The 26,033-nt window shown below is 35.0% G+C and overlaps 1 protein-coding gene across 4 annotated transcripts in view; it reads right to left on the bottom strand.

Annotated features, from left to right (window-relative positions):
- Window positions 1–26,033, bottom strand: part of NOL4 (nucleolar protein 4) — a 381,073-nt gene that overhangs the window by 140,271 nt on the left and 214,769 nt on the right. For all 4 annotated transcript variants that reach the window (XM_030810603.1, XM_030810601.1, XM_004087724.3 and 1 more), the window contains one exon: window positions 24,970–25,253. In XM_030810603.1, the coding sequence (XP_030666463.1) occupies window positions 24,970–25,253 (284 nt within the window). The remainder of the gene's footprint in view (window positions 1–24,969; window positions 25,254–26,033) is intronic.

The following is a 26,033-nucleotide window of genomic DNA, read 5'->3' as shown; positions in this document are numbered from 1 at the left end:
ATGTGGATCATTCTGCAGGTTAGACAATATTCTAGGACATACAGCCAATCTTCATGAATGCAAATTTATTGAAATAGTATAAAATGTGTTCTGACTTCAACAAAAATTAAATTAGAAATCACAAACTCACAAATATGTAGAAATTAAGCAATACATGCACAAATAACCAATTGGTCAATAAAGAAATCAAAAGTTAAGTTAGAAAATACTTTTAAGTAAATGAAAATGATGACACAACATACCCAATCTTGTGAGATGCAACTAAAGCAACGCCTAATGGAAAATTTCTAGCTGTAGACACTTATATTAAAAAAGAATAAAGATCTCAAATCAATAACTGAAAATTCCACCTTAACACACAGGAAAACAAAGGACAAACAAAACATAGTACAAGCAAAAGAAATAAAATAATAAAGATTTGAGTGGAAATTAATGAAATAGAGAATAGAGAAACAATAGGCAAAAATGAATAAAATCAAAAGCTGGTTCTTTGAAAAGGTCAACAAAAAGACAAAACTTTAGTAGATCAACAATGAAAAGAAAGAAAAACTAATGTTCCAAATATAAATGAAACAGGGAACTAACAGAAATAAAGAAGACTATAAAGAATACTATGAACAACTAAATGCCAATAAATTAGTACCTTAGATGACATGGAAAAATTCCTAGAAATACACAAACTACTGAAACTGACTTAAGCATAAGCAATCATGGTAGACATATAAGTGTAGGCACTGAGTTAGTAGTCAAAAACTATTATAAAGAAAAGCCAAGTCCCAAATTGCTTCACTTTTGAATTCTACCAAACGTTTAAAAACAGATGACTATCAATTATTCACTCTTCTAAGAAATAGAAGAAAAGGGAACAGTTGCCAACTTTATCTATGAATTGAATATTACTCTGATACCAAAACCAGCTACAGACATCACAAAGAAAGAAAACTAAAGACTGCTATTTTTTATAAATATGGATACAAACATCCTCAACAAAATATTAGCAAACCAAGTCCAGAAGCACATGAATATAATTGTACCTATTATATGATCTACTAAGATTTATTCAGGACTATGTTGAATTAATATCTAAAAAACTGTCAATCATATCAACAGAATAAAAATATTGTCTCAATAGACACACAAAAAGCATTTGACGAAATCCAACATCATTTCATGAGAAAAACTTAACAAACTAGAAATCAAAGGGAACTTACTGAATCTCAGAGAAACGTCTACCAAAACACTTCCTTTCCTTTCTTCTATCGGGTCACGTCAAAGTATTTTCTAACTTACCTTTTGATTTCTTCATTGACTGATTGGTTATTTATGAATGTATTGTTTAATTTCTACATATTTGTGTGTTTGCAAATGTCATTTTTTATTGATTTCTAATTTAATTTTTATTGGAGTCAGAATACATTTTGTACTATTTCAATAAATTTGTATTCATGAAGATTGGCTTTACGTCCTAGAATATGGCCTAACTTGGAGAATGATCCATAGCAATTGAAAATAATACATGTATGTTGCTGTTGTTGGGTGGAGTAGTCTATCCGTGTCTATTAGGTCTAGCTGGAGTATAATGTTGTTTAAGTCTTCTTTTTGGTGTTGTTGTTCTTCTGCCTAGTTATTCTAACCATTCCAGGAAGTAGGGTATTGATGTCTTGAAATATTATCTACTTCAACTAATATCATACTTAATGTTGAAAGACTGGATGAATTCACCAAAGATCAGAATAAAGACAAGGATGTATGCTCTATTTCTATTCAAAATTGTCCTGGAGATTCTAGCTAGTGAAGTTAGATAAGGAGATAGGGCCATTTAGAATGGAAAAAAAAGAAAGAAAACCATCTTTACTCACAGATGACATAATCTCATATGTAGAAATTCCTAAGCAGTCTCCTAAAACTCTATTAGAAATAATTACAGAAAGTTGAAAATGGAAGGATACAAGATTCATATACAAAAATCAATAGTATTTCTGTACATTTGTAATGAACAATGCAAAAATGAATTTTGTATCTATTTATTTTAAGTCCAATATGTTTTTTTCAAATTTATTTTAGAATCAGGGATTACATATGCAGGTTTGTTACAAAGGCATATTGCATGATGCTAAGGTTTGAAGTATGAATGAATTCATCACCAAGGTAGTAAGCATAGTATCCAATAGGTAGTACTTCAATACTTTCCCTCTCCCATCTGGTATTTCCCAGGATCTGTTGCTCTCATCTTTATTTCCATGTGTACCTAATGCTTAGTGCCCACTTATAAGTGAGAACATATGGTCTTCTGTTTTTGTATTAATTTGCTTAGAATAATGGCTTCCAGTTGCAGCTATCTTGCTAGAAAGAAAATGATTTCACTCTTCTTTTATGGCTGCATAGTATTCCATGGCGTGTATGTACAACATTTTCTTTATCAAGTCCACTGTTGATGGGCACCTGGCTTGATTCCATGTCTTTGCTATTGCGAATAGCACTGTGATGAACATACAGGTACATATGTCTTTTTGGTAGAATAATTTATTTTCCTATGGGTATATACCCAGTAATGGGATTACTGGGCCAAATGGTAGTTCAACTCTTAGTTTAGGTTCCTTACACATTCTGGATATTGAACTTTTGTCAGATGCATAATTCGCAAATATATTTTTTCCAATTCTGTATGTTTTCTGTTGATAATTTATTTTGCTGTGCATAAGCTCTTTAGTTTAATTAGATTCCACTTGTCAATTTTTGTTGCATTTATTTTTGAGTAATTACTCATTAATTTTTTTGCCAAAGCAGATGTCCAGAAGGGTATTTCCTAGGTTTTCTTGGAGAATTTTAATAGTTTGAGGTCTTTAATACATCTTGGTTTAATTTTTCTGATATGGTGAAAGGTAGGTTTCCAGTTTTATTCTTTTGCATATCAAAAGCCAATTTTCCCAGCAGCATTTATTGAAAAGGGTGTCTGTTCCCTATTGCTCATTTTCATTCACATTGTCAAAGATGGTTGTAGGTGTGTGGCTTTATTTCTGGGGTCTCTATTCTTTTTGATTGGTTTATATATCTGTTTCTGTACCAATACCATGCTTTTTGAGTTAGTGTGGCTTTGAAGCATAGTTTGAAGTGGCGTAATGTGATGCCTCTGGCTTTGTTCTTTTTGCATAGGATTGTTTTGACTTTTCTGGTTATAAAAGAACGAAGCCACAGGCATCACATTACTTCATATCAAACTCTACTTCAAAGTATATACTTCGTATATATACTTTATATATATAAATAAGTATATATACTTTACATAAACATATACACATATACTTTATATATAAATATATACACATATATTTATATGTAAGCCTATATATACTCTATATGCTTTATATATATGCTCCATATATATATAAATCCCACAAAATAAAAACATATATTCACATAAAAATTTGTACATGAATTTCATAGCAGCATTATTCATAATAGCCAAAAAGTAAAAACAACCCAAATGTCCATCAATTGATAAATAGATAGGCAAAATTTGGTATTGTATAACTGTACAATGAAATATTATTGTCCATTGGGCTGAATAATGAAGGAATGAAATACTGACCCATACTACAAAATGGACAGATCTTAAAAAATAGTTTTCTGTGTTAAAGAAACCAGTCGTGAAGACGACATCATATATGATTCCCTATGTGAAAATGTCTAGAACAGAAAAATCTACAGAGCCAGAAGTAGTTTAGTGGTTGCTTAGAGATGAGTAAGATGGGAAGAAAGAGTGTCATAGTTAAGGGGTATAATGTTTCCTTGTGAGGTAATGGAAATCTAAAATTAACCATAGTGATGCTTGCATATATCTACGAGTATACTAAAAACCACTGAAATGTACACTTTAAATTGGTGAATTGTATGGTATATGAATCTTTACCAATAATGCTACTAAAAAAGAAAGAGTTGACGGAATAGGTTAGCCAATTCCCTTTCAATATAAACCATAGATTTGCTTACCTCTTTTTTATCTACATGAAATCACTCTTTTTCTCCATGGATGCTCCCCAGTATTATATACCTTTTGAGGTCAGGAATAACAGATGAGGGAGAAAATGTGGTTAATGGACAGAAGAATATAGTGGTGGGCAGAAAAAGAAAGGCCCAGGCTTTTCTTATATTTATGGTATCTATTACATGATTTGTAGAGAAAAAGCTTGCAAAATTATGAATAAATTGAAAAAGAGAAAATATATGAGGAAACAAAGATATATGCACATAGATGGTATAATTTTGGACAACACTTTTTAAATATATGAAAATTAAAAGTTAATGTTTCAGTAATGAGGCACAGGTTCAATATGTCCACGTGACAAGTGTTCAATGAATGTTTGCTTGCTTGTCAATTAAATTAATGTATGACCAGAGATGTGCTACGGAGGATCTGTAGGGAAAACACCTCCATGAGTTTAGTACATAGATGGCCCCTGAAATATATTTACTTTCCTCCTTACTCTTCTTCCCCTTCCACATGCTTCACTTACATTTTTCATCACCATGTACTTATAGTTGCTGAGTAGAATGTAAAAAACAATATGGAGAGAGAAGACAATGACAGTTTTCTTAAACTGCTTGCTAACAGTCCTTCAGAAATCTTAAAGTAGATTTTGTACGGTGGGTTTTTGAGCTGAAGAGACCACCTAGTGCAACTCCCTCAATTTTATGATGTCAAAATTCATAGAAGTAGGTGTATTGTCCCTCAACATTTTTTTTCTGATACAGATAATGCTGAGTTTTTTGGTTTTTTAAAAATTTTTTAGACAGAGTCTACTCCATTGCCCATGCTGGAGTGCAGTGGCACAATCATAGTTTATTGGCTGTGGCCTCTAACTCCTGGGCTGGCTCAATCAATCCTCCCACCTCTGCCCCTTGAGTAGCTGGGACTATAGGTGTGTTCTATCACACCTGGCTAGATAATGCTAATTTTTTTCTTTTCTTTTATAATATCTATATACTCACGATAATTGTTACATTGTTATTATGAATATAACACACTAAGAAATATTATAAAAATGTAATGTTATATTCTAAGGCAATTATGAATGTACATATAATATGTTTATTGACTAGTATCTTTATGAGCTTATTTTCATAGGTCAATGTTTATTGGTAATTTCCTTTACAGGGTTGGGAGTGGAGTACCTGTGTTAGCTGGGACCAGATGTTTCAGAGGAAGATGATACTGATAATTTTGAGCTGTACAGCGTTATCTCAGGAATGGCAAAGGTGTTCCCCTATGCCATGCTCATGAGACACCTTTCTTTTTTCCCCGAGACAGAGTCTTGCTCTGTTACCAGGCTGGAGTGCAATGGTGCAATCTCGGCTCACTGCAACCTCCACCTCAAAGGTTCAAGCAATCCTCCTGTCTCAGCCTCCCGAGTAGCTGGAACTACAGGCATGTACCACTATGCCCAGCTAATTGTTGTATTTTTTTTTAGTAGAGATGGAGTTTCACCATGTTGGGCTGGCTGGTCTCGAAGCCCTGACCCCATAATCCACCTGCCTTGGCCTCCCAAAGTGCTGGGATTACAGGCGTGAGCCACCACACCCAGCCTGACAACTTTTAATTGATAATTTTTCCTTCTGAGCCAGAACATAATATATCAGCAGGATAGGAAGCCACTAGCAAGTATTTGCAACTAAGACAAAAGATGAAAACTATTTGTCATTTCTAAAATGGAAGATATTCAATTGTCATTCTGACTGGGGACATATCTCATCCAAGAAATCCAGGTTAGGTAGATAACAAATAGTCTTGTAGACTTGACCAATCGTTTGGCATTTATCCTGAGTGTCCATGAGGAGTGTAATTTCTAAGAGATAATGTGGCCCGTACAGTCAACCTGCTCAGGAGCTGGCCAATTGCTCAGAGTGGGAAGCCAGTTAAAAGGCCTATAAAACACAACCTTCTCTTTGCAATTATTGTAGACTGTCAACGTCAGAATTTGCTTGAATGTTATCCTATACCATGATTCAACACTCTGTTGGGTATTTAGGATTCAACTATGAATAAAAACATTGTATTTGCCCTCAATTTATTTCATTCTAATTACCATAGAGTAAGGACATTTAAACCTATGTATGTTTTTATACTAGTCTTTTCCTCCCATAGTTCTTTATTTTCCATTAAACTGGCAAAATTCTTGCTGAACATATCAGTCAGTTTCAGTCTTGATAAGAAAGAATAGGAAGAGATCTGCAACTGTAATTGGATCAAGATCTCAATGTCCACATCACATTCTTGAGACCTGGTGATGTTCTCTCAAATTAAATCAAAGAATCCCAAAAGGTTAAAACTCTGGACAGTGTAAGCACTTGATAATGTCTGTTCCATCTCAAGGGAACAAAAATATCCATATTATTAATTATGGGCAAAGGTTATCTAAAATACCTCAGTGCCTGGAAACTTCTCTGCAGACAACATAATATGCTAATTTCTATTTTCTCTACTCAGAAATACTGATAATGCTGTTATAACAAAGAAGTTATTAACATTCAACAATATGACTTAGAGAGATGGTGATTTCATACTGAATTATTTTCTAAAGGAATTATAAATATGAATATAGAAAATGTAACAAAAATAAAATGTAAAAACCGTTTAAACTGAAACGGTAGGTCCTCACAGAAAAACAAGAAAGTAAATCTTAAGGAATATGTTCCTATATTTTAGAAATTAGGACAATACATCTTAATGTACATCAACAATCTCAGCGTAAGAGTGATTATAATTCAGTTATTCCTAGTAACTATACGATAGATGGTTCAGAAAGCATAATCATTTTTAGTATAGTAGGGTACAATTCAATACAACTTCTCTTTATGTGAACTCTTCCTAAATAGACTGAGATTAGCATGCATTCCAAAGCACTAATTTTTTAGTGCAACAAATAATGCGAACTACATTTCCTAATCGCAGACTGTAGATTTGTTCTACTAGGCAATTCCAAACTACATAATTGTCCTTACCTTTTATTCTTCCCATACCTATAGCATTAGCTAAGAACAATATTCCCTTTGTTACCTTTCAGCTAGTCTGATTTAGTAAACATCTGCTAGAAATTGTGCTAAATATTAATGTCTTGAAGACTTCATAGCCCTGACACAGTCTAAGTAATGGATAGAAGCACACCATGTCAACATGACGTGTGCAGGTGTGTGTGTGTGTCTGTGTGTGTGTGATGGCAAGGGCAGGGTAGAGGGGTGGGGCAGGATAAGGAAAGCGGACACAATGAACTTTCTATGTAGAAGAAAAACCTGCTCAATGATGATATTTCTTTTTTTATTATTATTTTTATTTTTAGGCCTGTCAAGTGAAGTAATGGGAATGGACAAGGAATAAAGAAATCTGTAACTGTGTGTGATCAATTAATTGTAAACACCACTGCACTCAGACCAGCCAAAGACAACATTTCATAAAGACTGGAACTCAGGTTTCACCATAGAGAGTGTAAGTGCTAATACTGAAATTAATCATAATACTACATTTAGGTACTGAAGTGGTAAGAATAGAGGGTTCTGTGAAAGCATGGACTAGGAGAGGCAATTATCTTCAAACTGGGTGTCACAGCAGCTTGAGGCCAGTGCCATCCACACAGAAACCTACCTTAGTGATGTGTAGTACTACTCACCCAGGTCCCCATGCCAGAAACAAAGTCAACAAAATACCTTGCCTAGATTATTTCAAAGGCATTTTAAATTGTCTCCTTGACTCCACCTTGGCTCATCCAGTTCTCAACAGTTTTAAAACTAAAATCTTATCTTCACTACTCATAGTAGTGACAATAGTCAAATTTATAAGTATAATTTACAAGGACTTTTGAAATGTGGCCCTCTTTACTTTTTCAGACTCATTTTTTTTCCAGTAGCACCCCCATTCTCCAAGCTCCTGCTGCAATGATGTTCTTTCAGTTCCTCAAACATGCCATGCTTAGGCTTGTCTCCAAGTTTTGTTGCCACCTAGGGCTAGACCTTTAGCTTAGAATGAAAAGCTTCTTTCTTGTCTAGCTGCTACTCATTCTTTCGTTTCCTAATGAGATATTATATCTTCTGGAGAAGAAGTCCTGACTCCCAAGACCCAAACCAGTGTCTTTTCCTGCACTTTGACAATACCACGTCTTCTTGTTCCACCTCCAACGTCTTGCTAATGAACAGCGTGACCCAACCAGATGAGAACCTCTGAGAAAAAGGAACCACTTCCATCTTCTTCACTCTGGTATTTCTGGGTAGCAACACAGTACTTGGCTCACAGGAGAGGCTTAATAAATATTCATTAAATGATAAATAAAATGTAAATAAACACTTTGCATCAAAAATGTACTATTAAATAAAAATCTCCAATCTAAATGTTAAATAAGAATTTGCAATACTCATAACAATTAAGTCCCCATTTACTTTCTCATTTATGAAAACAGGCACCACATGATGACTTAGAATCATTGTGGATTCATGAAAGTTCATTCCATTAAGGGCTCACGTTTTACTCTACTATAATTGAAGTCTGAAGTGACCAAGATTTATATTTAAGATAAAAACCTGGGATCATGATGTAGGCATTCTTTAATTCTTTATATGAAACTTGTATGAGTAAACATTATTCCCATTTTTCAAAAAGAGGAGTCCCAGGAAAACCCACTCAAGATCATTCTCTGTGTCCTTGCATAATAATTGTTTTTCAGGAGGTGCAGACATAATTTTACATGTTATTTTTGTTACTTACTTGAGCATTTAGTTCAAAAATCTACCCTTTCTGTGAAATTCTTAAGAACAAGCATTAAAGTATATGATTATCTTCTGGATTTTATTGATACTTCCCAGTGTTCTGAAATTTTATTCATGTAAGTATGCCGCCTAGTGAGTATCTTTATTATTGTATGTGTTTTATTATAATTATCTATGTAGCTGTCTCACTCAATAGATTGAGCTTTTATAGGGTAGCAACTGCATTTTGTTGATCTTTGCATCCTCAGTGCCCGGCATGATATGTGGCATATAGTACACCCTGAATAAATATTTGTTTAAAAAGTGAAATAAAGTTTACCTTACCACTTTTGCAAATCTAACACTTTGATTATATTAAAAACCTTAAGGATTTAGAAGAGCATATTATTTAGCTTTCTAAAAATGTATATGCAACCACGTATTTCTTGCTGCTAAAAATCTTTTCTTATTAATTTTCCCTATAAGATAAAGTATAAGCCCTTCAGTATGCATATGAGACCTTCTTGTTCTGGTCCCTGCCTTATCTCCTCTCATTACTGCCTCACCTCTGGTATGAGGATGCCCTAGTGCCCATCATTCTCATACACACTTCACACTCTCCTGTTCTTCAGCAAGACTGTTTGGTTATCATTTGCTTCACTTACTGCCTTGTAAACTAAAAATAAAATTCTAAGGCCCTCAACTAATAGACCCTCCCCCTGGCCAAGGGCATTCCAAAGTTAACCTGAAACCTAGTTCAGGGCATGATGGGAAGTTGGGGGTCAGAGGTGCCTCATTATGCCCTCCTCCCTTTGGAATTCAGGCACAGCTGACCAGCATTAACATCAAAATACAGACCTTAAGACAGACTCTTTAAGTCTGATAAGAGACATTTATAATCTAGTCTCTTTGAAGCCTGCTACCTGGAGGCTTCATCTGCATAATAAAATACTTCCTCTCTTCAGTCCCTTATCTTAGATCAGACACTACTTTTTATTGATTCCAGGTCTTCAGATAACTCTTTCAATCAACTGCCCATCAGAAAATCTTTGAATCCACCTATGACCGGGAAACCACTCCTCTCCCCTTCCAGTTATCCCACATTTACAGACCAAACCAGTGTCCATGTTACATGTATTGATTGATGTCTTATGGCTTCCTAAAAACGTATAAAACTAAGCTGCAGCCTGACCACTCTGAGCACAAGTTCTCAAGCTCTCCCAAGGCTATGCCATGGGCCATTGGTTACTCATATATGGCTCAAAATAAATCTCTTCAAATATTTTGCAGAGTTTGATTCTTTTTGTCAACAGCATCACTTCATTGATTTATAGTTATAACACACATGACAGCGCCTTTTAATTTTGTCTTGGGACAACAGTAAACATTTTAAAGATTTTTGTTTTTTACTCAGGGCTTAAGCATATAATAAAGAGCAAACCTATGTTGATGATTATATAAATAACTTTTTGCAATAAAGATCATTCTCTCATGTTATGGGTGAGTAAACTGAGTTAAAGAGAGATTAACTATCTAAACCTACACACCCTAATCAAATTAAAATTGCTTGTATTCATTTTTCTGGCTGGAAACTATTTTTCTTTTAAAACCCAGGTAAGGTGACATTTTCAGGAAAATCTTCCCAGACCACCTCAAACTCACATCCCTATTCCTCCTCTCAATAAAATGAATCTTCCTCTTATATCCACGACTTACTTTCAATATTACTTTATTGCACTTATCAGACTGTCAAGTTGTAGCAAGTTTAATGTCTCCTTGCTTTTCTTCATGCCTTGGGAGTGCAAACCTATGCTTTTTCCATTTCTGCACTTTCAGGGCTTATTTCCTATTTGGTGCTCAGACTGCTAAATTCAACTGAAAAGTAAATGTTGAGATACCGTGTTAAAATACCAACTTTATATTTTATTGTTTTAATCATACAGATATTATAACCAAAAATAATTTAAAAACTAATATAAATGCAATGAATCCTCTTAGTACATGTTTTTTCTTTTTCTGAAGAAATCATATATTGGTTCATGCCTCAGTGCTTTCAGATTTGTCCTCCAGGGACATGCAATTCAATGGCCCATTTTGCTTTTCCATCTACTCCATCTCTCTCTGCCGCCTTCAAAATGATCCATTGCCATCTTTTGATGTACTTTGGGACTGGCTATGCCAGATTCTTCCTGTTTTCTGGCTCTCTGCTTCATCTCGATCCTTCATCACTGTTTTCTCTTCTTTCACACATTAGTGAAAGGCTCAGATCTTCTGACTGGCAACTTCCCTTATGGCAACCTGGTGACACTCTTCAGGCCTCTATTTCTTTTCTTTCTGGGCCTCATCCTCACTATTGACCTCACATTGCCAACTATCAGCCAAAATTAATGATTCTCTAGCACTTGAAACTCCATAATCACGAAACTGAGGCTGGCAATGCTCCTGCCCTGGCAATGGCTCTTACGCCTGTCCTCTGGAGGATGATCTCCACCTTCTGTCTCTTGCATCCTCAAACCATTCATTGTAGTGCTGAGATGTCCTCCTGGCCAAGGCTCACACTCATTGCATCACCGTAATGCTTACATACTTCGATGATTCCCCATACTCAGGGATAAAAATCAAATAGCCTGCCAGGCCTAACCCTCTGGAAAGTGCCTCTCCTGACTTGCCTTCATGCACCTTCAGTCCTTCTGAACTCCATGATTATTTTCTCCCAGATAACCTTGCTGCCTCCTGCTTTTGTGACTATTCTCTTCTTTCTCTTCACCTCCTCAAATTTCTCTCGTGAAAGTGATGCTTATAATTTGGGCTCATACAACATGCCTTCTTCCTTGAAGCCTTCTTCAATTTCCCACTTTGTGTTTTCACAGAACATTTTTTGCACATAAAAACTGACTTTTTTAAAAAATTTTATTTTAGTTAATTCAGTAACTGGTATTTCTCTTTCAGAAGCAATTTTATAGCTCTCAGTCTTTAATAGAGCACCATACTTATATGGAAACTGATGAATATTTGATAACTTGTACAATTCTGACCCAAAGATTGTTCCAAGTAATACTAAATTTATTAAATTATTTCAGCATTCTAAGACATCTCTAACGAGAAAATGTAATGGTTAATTTTATGTGTAAACTTGATTAGGCTAAGAGATGCCCAGATAGCTGGTAAAACATTACTTCTGAGAGTGTCTGAAAGGGTGTTTCTGGAAGAGATCAGCATTTCAATTGGTAAACAGAGTAAAAAAGCTCACCCTCACCAGTGTGGCTGGGCATTAACCAATTTGCTGAGTACCCAATCTACTAGCAGCAGACACCAATACTGAGGCCTAGATATGGCGTTGTCCCCTGGGGTAACCAGCCAGCTATTTGGTGACAGACTGATTCAACTGGACTGCTTCCATCATGGAAGGAACAATGTTTTGTCTTTACTGGAACAGACACTCTAGATATGAATTTTCCCTTCTTGCACACAACACTTCTGCCAAAGCTACCATCCATGAACTTACAGAATGCATTATCTACCTGGGATTTCATATAGCATTGCTTCTAATCAAGGGACTCAATTTACAGCAAAAGAATTGTGGCAATAGGCCTATCCTGATAGAATTCATTGGTCTTACTATGTTCCCTACCATCCTGAAACAGCTGATTAATAGAATGGTGGGATGGTCTTTGGAAGACTCAGTTACAGTGCCAGCTAGGTGTGAATACCTCGAAGGGCTGGGGCAAGGTTCTTCAAAGGCTACATGTGCTTCAAATCAGCAATTAATGTATGATGCTGTGTCTTTGATAGCCAGGATTCATAAGTCCAGGAATCAAAGAGTAAAAATGGGAGTGGTATCACTCATTATTACCACTAGTGACACACTAGAAACAAGTTTTGCTTCCTGTTCCCATGACTTTATGCTCTGCTGGCCTACAGGTCTTAGTTCCAGGGAGATAAATGCTTCCACCAGGAGACACAACAATGATTCTGTTAAGCTGGAAGTCAAAACTGCCACTCAGCCACTTTGAGCCTCTCACGCCTCTGAATCAATAGGGTAAGAAGGGAGTTGCTGTGCTTGCTGGGGTAATTGGTCCAGGCTACCACAAAGAAATTTGAGTCCTACTCCACAGTGGGGATGAGGAAGAGTATGTTTGGAATACAGGAGATCCATTAGGGCATTGCTTAGTGTTACCAGGCCCTGTGATATAAGGTCAATTAAAAATCACAATAACCCAATCCAAACAAGGCTACTAATAACCCATACTCTTCAAAAAGAAAGACTGGGCTTAATCTGAAGTTAAGAACCATGACTAGCTGAGGTGCTTGTTGAAGGAAAATGGAATACAGAATGGGTAATAGAAGAAGGTATAAATGCCAGCTATCAAGACAAGACTAGATACTGAATATAGGAAAATAATTATCAGGAGTGTTTCCTCCCTATTTTGTTATGAACATGCTTATATGTATATATTCATATATTAAGCAAATATCTTTGTTTTCTTTCCTATCTTATTCCCTTCACAAATAACAAAAGATGTATTGACTTTATATTAGGGTATTTAAGTACTGTTAATTTTACATCATCGTATTTAAGCAACTGCATATCAGAAGAATAAACATCACTCATGGATTTTACCTCCTCTTCTGGGTAAGGCATTAGTTTGTTTTCTGTTACATGTAGTATAGTTGTATCATGTCAGGCAGAATTATCTCCTTGTTATTGTCTTTATTTGGAGATCCAGTATGGTTTAAGAAGATGCATATGGGTGCCGAGTTAATAAGCGGGGTACTTGTGATGGCTAATTTTCTGAGTCAACTAGACTGCGCTATAGAGTGTTGAGATAGCTTGTGAATATTATTTCTGGGTGTGTCTGTGAAGATGTTTCTGGAAGAGATTAGCATTTGAATTGGTAAACTGGGCAAAGAAGAATGTCACCTTCACCAATGTGAGTGGGCATCATCCAATCTGTTGAGGGCCCAAATAAAAGAAAGAAGTGGAGAAAGGGCAAGTCCACTCCATTTTTGAGCTGCAACATTCATCTCCTCTTGCCCTCAGATGTTGGCACTCTTGGGTCTGTGGTCTTCTAATTCAGACTGGGACTTACACCATTGGCTCCCACAGTTATCAGGCCTTCAGGCTTACACTGGACCTATACCAGGGCTTTCCTGAGCCTCCAGCTGGCTGACAGCAGATCATCGAATTTCTTAGCCTCCACAGTTGTGTGAGCCAATCCTTCATAATATATCACTTTCTATCTATCTATCTATCTATCTATCTATCTATCTATCTATCTATCTATCTGTCTATCTATCATCTATCTAACATCTATCTATCATCTATCTATCTATCTATCTATCTATCTATCTATCTATCTATCCTATTGGTTCTATTTGTCCAGAGAATCCTGAATAATACAGAAGACTAACACCCATGATAATATCTTGGTTAATGAAAAATGTAAAAATAAGTATTACAGGTTAATTTTGACTTTAAAATATTTGTCTCATACACGAAAATGTAATTGATAAAAAATATTTAATTATTTTACATGAGGTTTGCACACTGTGATTTGAGAATCACAATGCAAAGCTCATAAGGCCCCAAATATCTCTGTTATCAGCCCGCCATGATGCAATCTTCCTTAATCACCATAATGGAAATTTATTTCATTTGATTCACTGTTTTTGGTGAAATATTCAAAAGGGAATATATGCATCAGAGAGGTAAAACTGCTTACACATTGCCTGAAAGAGAAAAGACTCTATTCCAAATTAAGGCTAAAGTCAGCTGCATAGTTGGGAGTTCAGGGAAGCCAAATGGCAATGAGAAGAAATTACCAGAAGGAAAAAGTGTATGGGATAAGATCAATGCAACATATTCCCATGTCACTGCATTTTGTTTAACAAACATTTGACAGGAAGCAAGCTTCACGCATGTAAATCACTTTAGTGTGCGACCTGACAACCCAACACCCTGCCATCTTGCCCTCATTCCTCATGGATCTTCCCCTCTAGAAGTTCAGAAAATATTTTTTTTTTTCCTAGCTCAGGTAGTGATCAGGAGAGGTAGTATGAAGGAAGTAACAGTTTAATTGGATAGATTCCAATGAGGTCAGGAAAGATATTAACGAGCAGAGATAAGACATCCTAGAATCTCTATTACGAGTGCATGTTACTCACAGAAACAGGATCAAGAATGCCTATAAAATGCCTCTGGGAATGTGTATATTCCAGATTCCTGGATAATATGTGTAACTAAAAGGAAATAAGGAAGAAGGGACAAAAGAAGAAAAGAAAACTAGTATTTACTAGCTTAAATAAATCAATGTTCTTCTTCAAGTTGCCAATCTCAGTAAGAATTTTTTAGGCTATTAAACTTCCAAATGAATATTAATGAATGGAAGACATTTTTGCAAGATTCAGCTAAGCCCTAAATTCTAGAGCCAATAACAACCACTGCAGCAACTTCATTTATTGTAAAAAATGCACACCGTCTTATTTAATCTTGATAATTGCCTATAGGTTAAGAATTATTATCACCATTTTATTGATGAACTGTCCAGGCTCAAAAGATAGAGACTTGTTCAAAGTCACAGAGCTGATAAGTGTGCTTCCTGATCAGGAAATAATTATGAACCACAAACTAGTAGCTGGGGGTCTCAGCATCAGGTCAAGTTTGCAGCTACTCATTCTCAAGGCCTACACCATGATTGTTTTAACATTATAGTGGTTAAAAGGTGGGTTAAATTATTTGTAGTTTAAATACAAATTTTAGAAATTCTTAGTATAATCATATATACAATGTCTTTGAATCTTGGTTTTCCAATCTGTAAAAATGAGAAAACTAACAGAGCCTAATTCCATTGGATCCCAGTGAGAATTACATAAGTTAGTTATTAGAATAATCCTGGCACATAGTATACGAGTACTCAATATACGCTTTCATTTTTCCCTGGGACCGAATTTATGACTTAGCTATTTTTTTTAACCTTGTCATCTGACTTATCCTCTTGACCCCAGCTAACCCTAAGATCGCCATTTGAAAAGTATTAAAAAGCATACCATATTTTTGTACCTATTAACCATCTACACTTCGCCCCTCTCCCCATTACTCTTCTCACCCTCTGGTAACCATCATTCTACACTATATCTCCATGATTTCAAATATTTTAATTTTTGGCTTCCACATATGAGTAAAAACATGCAAAATTTGTCTTTATGTGCTTGTCTTATTTCACTTAACACGTCCTTCAGTTCCATCCATGTTGTTACAAATGACAGGATTTCATTATTTTTACGGCTGAATAATATTCCATTGTGTATATGTAATACATTTTTAATCCATTAATCCATTGATAGACACTTAGGTAGATTCCGAATCTTAGCAATTGTGAATAGTGCTGCAATAAACATGGGTGTACAGCTAGCTCTTTGATATACCAATTTCCTTTAGAAATATACCTATAACATACAATTTATACAAATACAATTTATAACTAACCAGATTATTTATAAATGCATGGCAGTGGGGTTGCTGAATTATATGCTAGCTCTATTTTTAGATTTTTGAGCAACCTCCATACTGTTCTCCATAGTGGTTTTATTAATTTACTTTCCCACCAATAGTATATGAGGGTTCTCTTTTCTCCATATCCTTGCCAGTATTCATTATCGCCTGTCTGTTGGAGAAAAGCCATTTTAACTGGGGTGAGATCACATCTCATAGTAGTTTTGATTTGCATTTCTTTGATGATCAATGAGGTTGAGCATTTTTTCATATACCTGTTAGCCATTTGTATGTCTTCATTTGGGAGATGTCTATTCAGACCTTTTGCCTATTGTTTAAATTGTATTATTATATTTTTTTCTATCAGATTCTTTGAGGTTCTTGTATATTTTGGTTATTAATCTCTTGTCAGATGGGTTGTTTGCAAAAAATATAGTTAGAAGAATGAATAAGATCTAGTACCTTATAGCACAACAGTGTGGCTACAGTCAACAATAATTTATTGCATATTTTAAAATAACTAAGATAGTGAAATTGGAATGTTACTAATAGAAATAAATGATAAATGTTTGAGGTGATGGAAACTCCAATTACATTGACGTGATTATTATACATTGTATGCATGTACGAGATCATCACATATACCTCATGAATATGTATGCCTATTACATACCCACAATTAAAATTTTTAAATAAAAAATAAAATAAATAGTAATAAGAACGCTACAGATAATTGCTTTATGGTACATAATGTAAGGCTCATCTAATAATGAAAATGTAAACTAGCATATTGAAACAAATTAGAATTTATAACTCTATGAGTCTAGTATTAATTTTTCTTCTTTTATTCTTTCTCCAAATTTGGGTCAATATTGAATATTTTAAGGAGTCCTGGTAATAGCAATTATCTTGAGACATATATAAATCACTTCTGAGTATTTAAAATATAGTTCTTTCTCTTAGAGATTCTCCACTATTCTCAAGGCATCTACAGACTGGAATGATATTTTTAAGCATTTGACCTTATTCTTAATGATAGAACTCAAATGGAAAAAGAAAAGCACACACACACATAAGCAAAAAACAAAAAACAGAAATCCCATAAACAAATAAACAAAAATTAAACACAAAAACAAAATAGACAACTTCTTTTTGAGGTATTGATGAACCATCAAATAAAGATAAGGATAGCGATGGGTCAATTTTCTTTGTTTTGAATTTTGGTCAAAAATTCAATCTATAATGAGCCAGATTATTTATGAATACATGGCACCAGTGGCTGGAGGGCTAGTTAAGATTTTGTACTGACTCATATGAACTATTATATGTCTAAAAAGGAACTCAAAATGCACATTTCACCGATTGTGCAGATTTAAAATCAACTTCACCTTGCACTTTTCAAGGCATGAATTATAGAAGCCCCTCACCTTCTTCATTTTCCTAAGATATAAAATGTGAAATGAACCAACATGGACTAGAACATGCATAGTAGGCATAGGCGCTTGTAATTAATGGCCCTGTCCTTCATCTTCCTGCAATAACATGTAGAGAATATGAGGATATGCAGTGGCAAACATGGTAGCATAATGACTCAAAAGGACACTGATTTGGGTGTTAGGTCATTTGGGTGGGTCCCAATTTCCTCGTCTGTAAAATGAAGTGGTTCCTGATTTTAAAATTGTATTATTCTATAATATAGTTGATTTTACAATCCCTAGTAATGTGGGTATTTATTCATAAAAGCATTGTAGACATTTAAATTTAGATTGCAATATGACATATACTACAAAGCTATTAACCTTATTATATCCTTCTTATCATTTTATTTTAAAAAATCTACTAAGAACATAAGAAAAAAATGTATCCAGTAATGAGCAGAACTGAAGAATATGTGATCTTTAAGTATGGAATATACTATTTATATGTGTGTGTGTTTATATGCAAAATACATAGGTTTATATATGTATATAATATGAAGATGCTATTTTAAATTGGTATTTAATAAAATATAAGCTCAAAATTTACCCTAGAGCTGTTAAAAGAACCACTCTCATTCAATTACGCATTCATTTACATTTATGAACCAAAGCAATAAATGGATACTTTGAAGAAATGCTTAACGATAGAGGCATCTGTTACATTCTTTTCATGGTATAAAGTAACTAAAACATCAAAAGCAAAACTAATATTTCAAATAAGAAAATAAGAAATGCCACTGCAAGTATTTGCTATTTATCAAAAAGCTATCCACTGATTGTATTAGATACTTCCTTTCTGTATAGCTTGCCTGTCATAGTCACCACGTGATCCAGAGAGATGACTGGTCTCACACAGCATGAGCAGGTGTGGGTGTAGCGAAAATTACATGGGCTGCAGAGGCAGGTGACCTGGGTTAAATACCAGGCTTTATCACTTATCTGATTGTATTAATAACGTCACTGGAATTACCTAAATGTCACTAGAGTTTAATTCCTTTTGTTTAAATAAAGCTAATAACTGTATTTGCTCTTCTTACATTGTGTTGCTTTGAGTTATGAATAAGAAAGCATTATACAATATTCATCATTACTACAGTTGATATAGCATCCCAATATCAAAACTGATATATCCTTTATCCTGTGGCTAAAGTTTCTTTTATACTCTCCACCACCTATCTAATCGAACACCCAATTCTGTCCATTTAACTTTCTATATATTTCTTAAATTTATGCCCTCCTCTCTATCCCAACTACCACCTAACTAAGGTAAGTCTTTGTTAGCAGACTTCTCCCTTCTTATGCCACCTAAAGTCATCTTGTAAAACAGATACCAGAATTTTTCCTACGCCAAAACACAATCTGACCACACTATTTTCCATCCTATACCCTAAGTGATTCCTTGTCAACTAAAGAGTAAAATCCAAGCTTCAAAAGGATATTCAAAACCTTCCCTAGTCTGACACTCTAGTCTCCAAACTTAAATCATCACCTTCCATCCTCTGCATTTCTAGTCCTTACCTCTGTGCTCTGTTCATCAATGTTCCTCTGTTTGGAATTCCCTATTCCCTATTGCTAAGTGGCCATCTCCTATTTAACCAATGAGAATTAACTCAGGAACCTTCCAAGGCATAGTTAGTAAGCCTAGAGGAGACTGTCACACACAAATCAATTTCTGTATTATAATACACTCATTTATATGTCTGCTTTTTCTGGCCAAAATGTGAATTCTTAATGATAGAGACTCTTTTTTTTTTTTCCGTTTGTCCTTCTAGCACTCAGGAGAGTGTCTCACACATATTAAGCACATTTACTATTGTTGTTTCTACCCTGAATAAGAATACATATTGTTGCTTCTACCCTAAACAACACCTGGGCCAAATAAGCTTATAACACCTAAAAGCCAGACATTAAAAATCATTACATTGAACCAGTAATGAGCAGGAATATCCATATAACAAAGACAAAGATAATATTACAGAAGTCAATCCATCGCTCTTAGTTTGTAAAAGACAATTTCTTTTTCTTAAAGAGATATTTTGAAACGTGCTGCTTCCATTAATCATATTTAAATGAAATTAAATATAGCAAATATTAATGTTAGTTACCATTAATATTTTATAAACTAACTGAATTGTAGTATCAGTTTTGGTAAAAATTAAAGATTAGTTGAAAAAAGTTACATGAAACACACTGGACACAATAAAATACTACTAAATAAAGTGAAGATTTAGGGGTCTTGGGAACTGAGCTAAAACCCAAATATGCAGTTACCACAGTTGCACATAAACTGTTCAACAATAATCACTTGCCCACCGCAGTCCTTATTAGAAACATTATTCTTTTGGGAAATTGCTTCAGAATATTTAACCATATAAAGTAAAATGCAGCTGGGTTACAAATACTAAAAGATAAATAGAAAACAAAAATTAAAAAGTCAATAATATAGTGTTTTTAAGTATTCACTGCCATTAGAATTCTAGCTGTCTTTCTATTCTCATTGATTAATAATGTAAAACATCTATACCTAGATTGGTGTTTGATTGGCCTTTCATTTTCTATATAGCTAATCCCTTAACACTTCCTCATGGGTCTCATTTTCCAAGCTCTTTATCATCATTTCAACTCTCTTTGGAGCTCTAATGTTATTAGTTGTCCTTTTAAAATGCGGCCATCAGCAAGTAGAAAATAAATATTACCTAACTTCATTCAGTGCAATACATTTAGTCCTTAGATTAGTTAATGTGATTCCCTGCTAGTCTAGTGAGTGAATTTGCATAATAATAAGTAATCAGTAAATGGCATAGTCCAACTCAACTATTCGTCTTAAGCACTTCTATTCACTGTTCAATTTTTCAATGCTTTATAATCACTTTTGTTTGATTTTATTCACAATAAAATTGTGAAACAGGTCAACATTAAACTCACTGGAATCTAAGCTTTTCACATATTCTATATAATTAAGCTTTTATAGCCCTCCAAGGAAGAAGAAATGTATAGCAGTGTCACTTCAAAAGGTCACACAGAAGTGATGGAACAATCCTGAGGACTACAAAAGATTGCACAGATTGAACAGAACTTTACCATGAAGTTCACTTCATAGCCTTGGGGTAAAGCAAGTATTGATCCAGATGCGGGAACCCTAGAGCACTCTACATTTGGATTAAGATTGCAGGAAGAATCTCTAAAGCGAAATTCCAGACACAGTCTCCTTCGCAATTAAAATGATTCCGCTTTCCTATCTCAGCCTCTATAACTGTCTTCAATCAAATTTCCCACTAATTCTGTTAGTGTTTCTTCTGCCATGTGATTTGAATCCACCTCTGAGCACTAACTCTCCTAACCAATGTTCAGGTTCAGGCCTATGTCACTTCATCTAAGGATCGCTTAGTTTAGTAATTTATATCAATACTGAAATGCTCCACATTTTGGCTTCGAAAATATCCCCTTCTTATCTAGTTGCTTTCATTTTCTCCTTGGGTATATGTTTCTCCACAAATTCCTTTTATATCACTTGTTCCTAATGGATTGATATTCTGCGAGATGACATATTTCGAGTCTCTCCTCATTCTGTGCTTTCCCAGGGTGATCTTATCAACCACCACAGCTTCAAGCAGCACTTTTGTTCTGAAATCTTTAAAATGTCTCTCTCTCCATCCTGTACCTTTCTTCAGAGCTGACACATATCCCCCGAATGCCTATTAAATATGTCCAATGGACACTGCATGTGCACCATAAACTACACGTCAAAACCTGCTTCTTCAAATGTTTCTCATTCTGAATCTTAGTAAATGGATTCGTCATCCACTTAGGCAACAAAGCCAAAAATCTTGGAGTCCTTCTAGAATGTTCCTCTATGCTTTGCTTTCCATATTCAATAAACCTTTGTATATTTCCTCAAAGTATTGAGAAACATCTATGGACGAGATAGTAAGCCAGGTGTGAGGCATACTGCAGTGGACAAGGTAAACATCATTCTTATATTCACAGAATGTTCACACTAATGGGATATAGAAAAGTAAATATGCTGTTCATATTGCAGGCTATGTGAATGGCACTCCCAGGAGTTTGGCAATATATTAATACAACCTATGGAGGTTAGATAGGTAGTCCTGCAAAGACAATGTCAAAAGAACAAAAATAACATGTTCAGTAAGTTTTTGTACTATATCTCTGCTTTTCCTTCTCATTGTCAGTTATTTGATTCCAATTGTCAATATTTTCCTCCTGGATTGCCACAATAGCTCTCTAACCAGCATTCTCTCATTACTTTTTTCTAGTCCCTATCCTATTCATTCACCAAAACATTGCCAGAATAATTTTTATAAAATTCCAAGCTGACCACGAGCTTTCTAAAATTCTAAGCTGACCACTAAGCTCTTTCTATTAGACAATCTGAAGTCCTTAAAATGACCTACATTTATTGGTGGAGCTGCTTTATACTTCATCCTTTCACACATGTTCACTGCTGCAGCCATGCTAAGCTCCTTGCAAATACCCATGCCAGGTATGCTCTCTCACAGCTCTGTGCCTTAAAACATGCTTACCCCTCTCCCATACATAATCAGAATAACTCCTACTTGCCATTCCACACTCACCTCTGGCATCAATCTCTCTTTAGAGTTTTCCTTAAGAATCATTATAGTCCCTCAGCACCCTTCCTCTGTTCTTTCATTTCACCCTCCTGACCATATGTCCCTCATATCACTTACAGAATTAGACTGTAACCACAAGTTTGTCCCCACTGCTAGACCATGAGCTTTTAAAGGGCAGGAATCTTGCTCTTCTTGTTTACATATTTTTGCTTCCTACAACAGTGACTTGCATATAGGAATCCTTTAGTAAATATTTGGAGAATAAATTAATTGGTGGCAACTAGTTTATCCTGCATAAGGATGTCATGTTCCTCCTCAATGCCATGAGGAAGTGATAAAATCATACTGAGGTCAGAATGGACAATGATTCCCTAGCCTGAGACCAAGTCATCTTCCCTATCTGCATTCCAGGCCCTTCACAGTGTCTAGCAAGAGACCCCTTCTGAAAGAAATAAAATGGTAATCTTATATTTCCTTCAAAGTTCAAGCCTCGGTTCCTCTAGGAAGACAATTTTGACTATTACTTCAAATAGTATTTTCTTACTTAAACTCTTACTGTTTTAATACGAGAATAAGTATTGCCTGTGCTTGTTCTAAGAAACTTTTCTATGTATGTGTACCCTCTTTCTCAAAATTATGTATCAAGAGCCTTGTCAATAAAGACTGTTATTTCTGAGTTGTCTCTGCTACCTACTCCACTGCTGCAAGTATGCCAAGTATTTTTAATTGCATAAATTTAAGATGTACAACATGATGTTTTGTATACCTATCCATAGTGAAATGATTACTCCAGGTAAGCAACTTAACATAGCCATCACTTTCATGTGGTAAGAACATCTAAAATTTACTTTTAGCAAATTTTCAATAGATGATATGATATTATTAGCTCTAGTACTCCTGCCGTTTATATCTCTAGATGTATTTGTCCTTCGTAGGTGCTAAGTATTTACTATGTTTTTTTTGAAGAAAATAATAAAAATAATCTCTCTTGATTCTTTTCCCAATGTGCTATCAAAACTTCTCTCACAAATTTAACTATTTTCTATCTTCATCTTATTTGATTTCTCAACATTGTCCATTGGAGCTGCCTACACTCTCCTTCAAAGGTGGACTTTGCTTAGCTTTCATACATTATACCCTTCTGATTTTTCTTCTGTGCCTTTGGCTATTCCTCAGTTGGCTGTGGGAAGTATTCTTCATTTACTAAACCATAAAATATTAAGTGCGTCAGGGGTATCTTCTTCTCTTCTAGGTTCATTTATCATCTTAACCCTCACGAGCAGCCCAAACCATCTGTGCTTCTCAACTCCATTGTAGTAGAGGTAGAAAAGTCACTTCATTCTGTCTAATATGTGCAAGAATATGTTTTAATAAGCATCGTTCCCAGAGTAATACTGAATAAGGGAATAAAAAAAAGAAGAGCAAACCATCGAATAATTTTAGAAAAAAATTTAATAGACACAAAGCATAGAAAGAACATTTCACGATTATTTAAACTTCATAAAGACAGGTTTACGTGGAGGGCAGGGAAACTTAGGAGTTATTTTGTTCTGTAAAATGTAACACAGTGCCAGTGAATCAGATCATGTTAGCAAATATAAAATCATTTGTGTTTATGTAATTTGGCTTTAAACCACTGAGGAGGATATTTGAACATTTGCCACAGCAAAAGTTGTAGCACCCTCCCTCAGGCAGGAGTGCTTAAGTGTCGGCTAATGTCTAGTGATTTGCTTAAAAGAGGATAAAACAACACACCCCCAGGCAAGCAAGAAGATTTAAATAGAGCCAATTTAGGAAGCATAGTGCCTTAGCAAATTCAGAAATTAATCCAGATTAAGACATTTTGCTTTAAGGATCTATGTCAAAAAACAAGTTCTACAACTCTGACTTAGAGGTAAGGGCTGGGGAAGGCACTCAAAAGATATATTCCATAAAATCCCTCATATGTTCCAAAGTACACCTTCAAAAATCATAGAGCAAAGTCACCAGCATGTGTTATCTCAAACTAGCAGAAGTTTAAGCTTAATTAAAAAAAGCCAGCTGGGAATGGGAGAGGGTTGTAATTTATTCTAATATTACTATAAAGAATCTAAACATTTAGATATGTCTGAAATGGTTTTGTCTTTTGTATGATATAATTTATGATAAATCATTTCTTAAAATAATTAATCCACAAACTCCATCCAGGACCCTCACACTTAACAGTTATTTAGTGTCCACAAAGAAGATTACTGATCAGAGTCCCCAAGTCTCCAAAGCAAACTGAAGAATTTAATTGAAACTTTATCTTTACGTACACCCATCCATCTAGGAGAAACTAGATAGTGATCCTTTTATAGTAAAAAATTGTGTACTGAGACTGAAACTGTCACATCTGAGCTCAACAAATTCCCAGAGAGATTCATACAAATAGATTATATACGTGAGAAACATTAACTCAAGTGATTCTCCGGATCTAAAAACACCCACAGCTTTGAGACACGATTCATTTTGCTATTACTCCTGAAATCATGTTATAAACACACAATATGCTTGGTCATAAGTTTCTTGGTATCCTCTTATTGGATTTGTTTATAATATTTTTATTAACAATAATGTTTACCTCCTATATGCATAGGTATTTTTTGTGACCTTCATGACCAACTCAAAAATTCTGGAAATTGTAATGTGATCATACCTTGCTTCCATTTTCTCTCGCCTCTCGTTCCATCTTGAGGTCAGAAATTAGAAGATTCTTATATTTGTTTTTCCCATTATTGTTGTGATCATCTATTCTGTATTCCGAAGTTAGCTGCGCAGAGAGGGGACTGTCACTCAGGTTCAGTGGCTGTTCATCTTGCTCCAGCCCAGTTTTGCCATCACTGTTGGAGTCTCCCATCTCCCTGCTGTGTGTTCCCCCTGAAGCAATTGAACTGTGCCCCACAGTCTCATTGCCATTAAAGCTCTCTGCAGCAGAATCATCTGTTGGAAAGGAAAAGTTATATTTTGATTTTAATTAATATGCTATTCAGATTCTACTTCAACTAGCATTTATTGAGCTCCCATTATGTGAATGGCATTTTACATACAATATGTAATTCATCCTCAGCAACAAGCTTGTAAAGCAGTTATTGTTATTTTTAATCTGATAGGCACATGATAAGGTTTGAATGTTTTGTCCTCGCTAAATCTCACATTAAAATGTGACCTCCAATGTCCATAGTGGGGTCTAGTGGCAGGTGTTTGGGTCATGAGGGTGGATTTTTCATGAATGGCTTGGTGCCATCCCCATGGTAATGCGTGAGTTCTTGCTCTGGGAGTTCATAGGAGAGCTAGTTGTTTAAAAAAGCCTGGCACCTCTTCTCTCTCTCTCTTGCTCCCTCTCTCACCATGAGACAAACTGGCTGCCCTTCATCTTCCACCATGATTGTAAGCTTCCAGAAGCTTACACCAGGAGTAGATGCTGGCACTATGCTTCATGTACAGTCTTCAGGGCTGTAAGCCAAATAATCATTTTTTCTTTATGAATTACCCAGTCTCAGGTATTCCTTTATAGCAATGCAAATGGGCTAACACAGCACATTTAGGCACAATAAGTGAAATAAAATAATAATAAGAATTGAGAGAACAGTTCAATCTCAAAGAAAAGAAACCAAAGAGAATTAAATAACTACCAATTATTTTGCAAATAGTTTTTGTTTTTCCAGTGAGAATATCTAGATTTGGTAAAAATTATCTGATAAAAAGCATCATTTATCCTGC

The sequence above is a fragment of the Nomascus leucogenys genome, chromosome 4 (assembly GCF_006542625.1).
Source record: "Nomascus leucogenys isolate Asia chromosome 4, Asia_NLE_v1, whole genome shotgun sequence".
Lineage (NCBI taxonomy): Eukaryota > Metazoa > Chordata > Mammalia > Primates > Hylobatidae > Nomascus > Nomascus leucogenys.
This window is presented reverse-complemented; position numbering and strand designations above follow the sequence as displayed.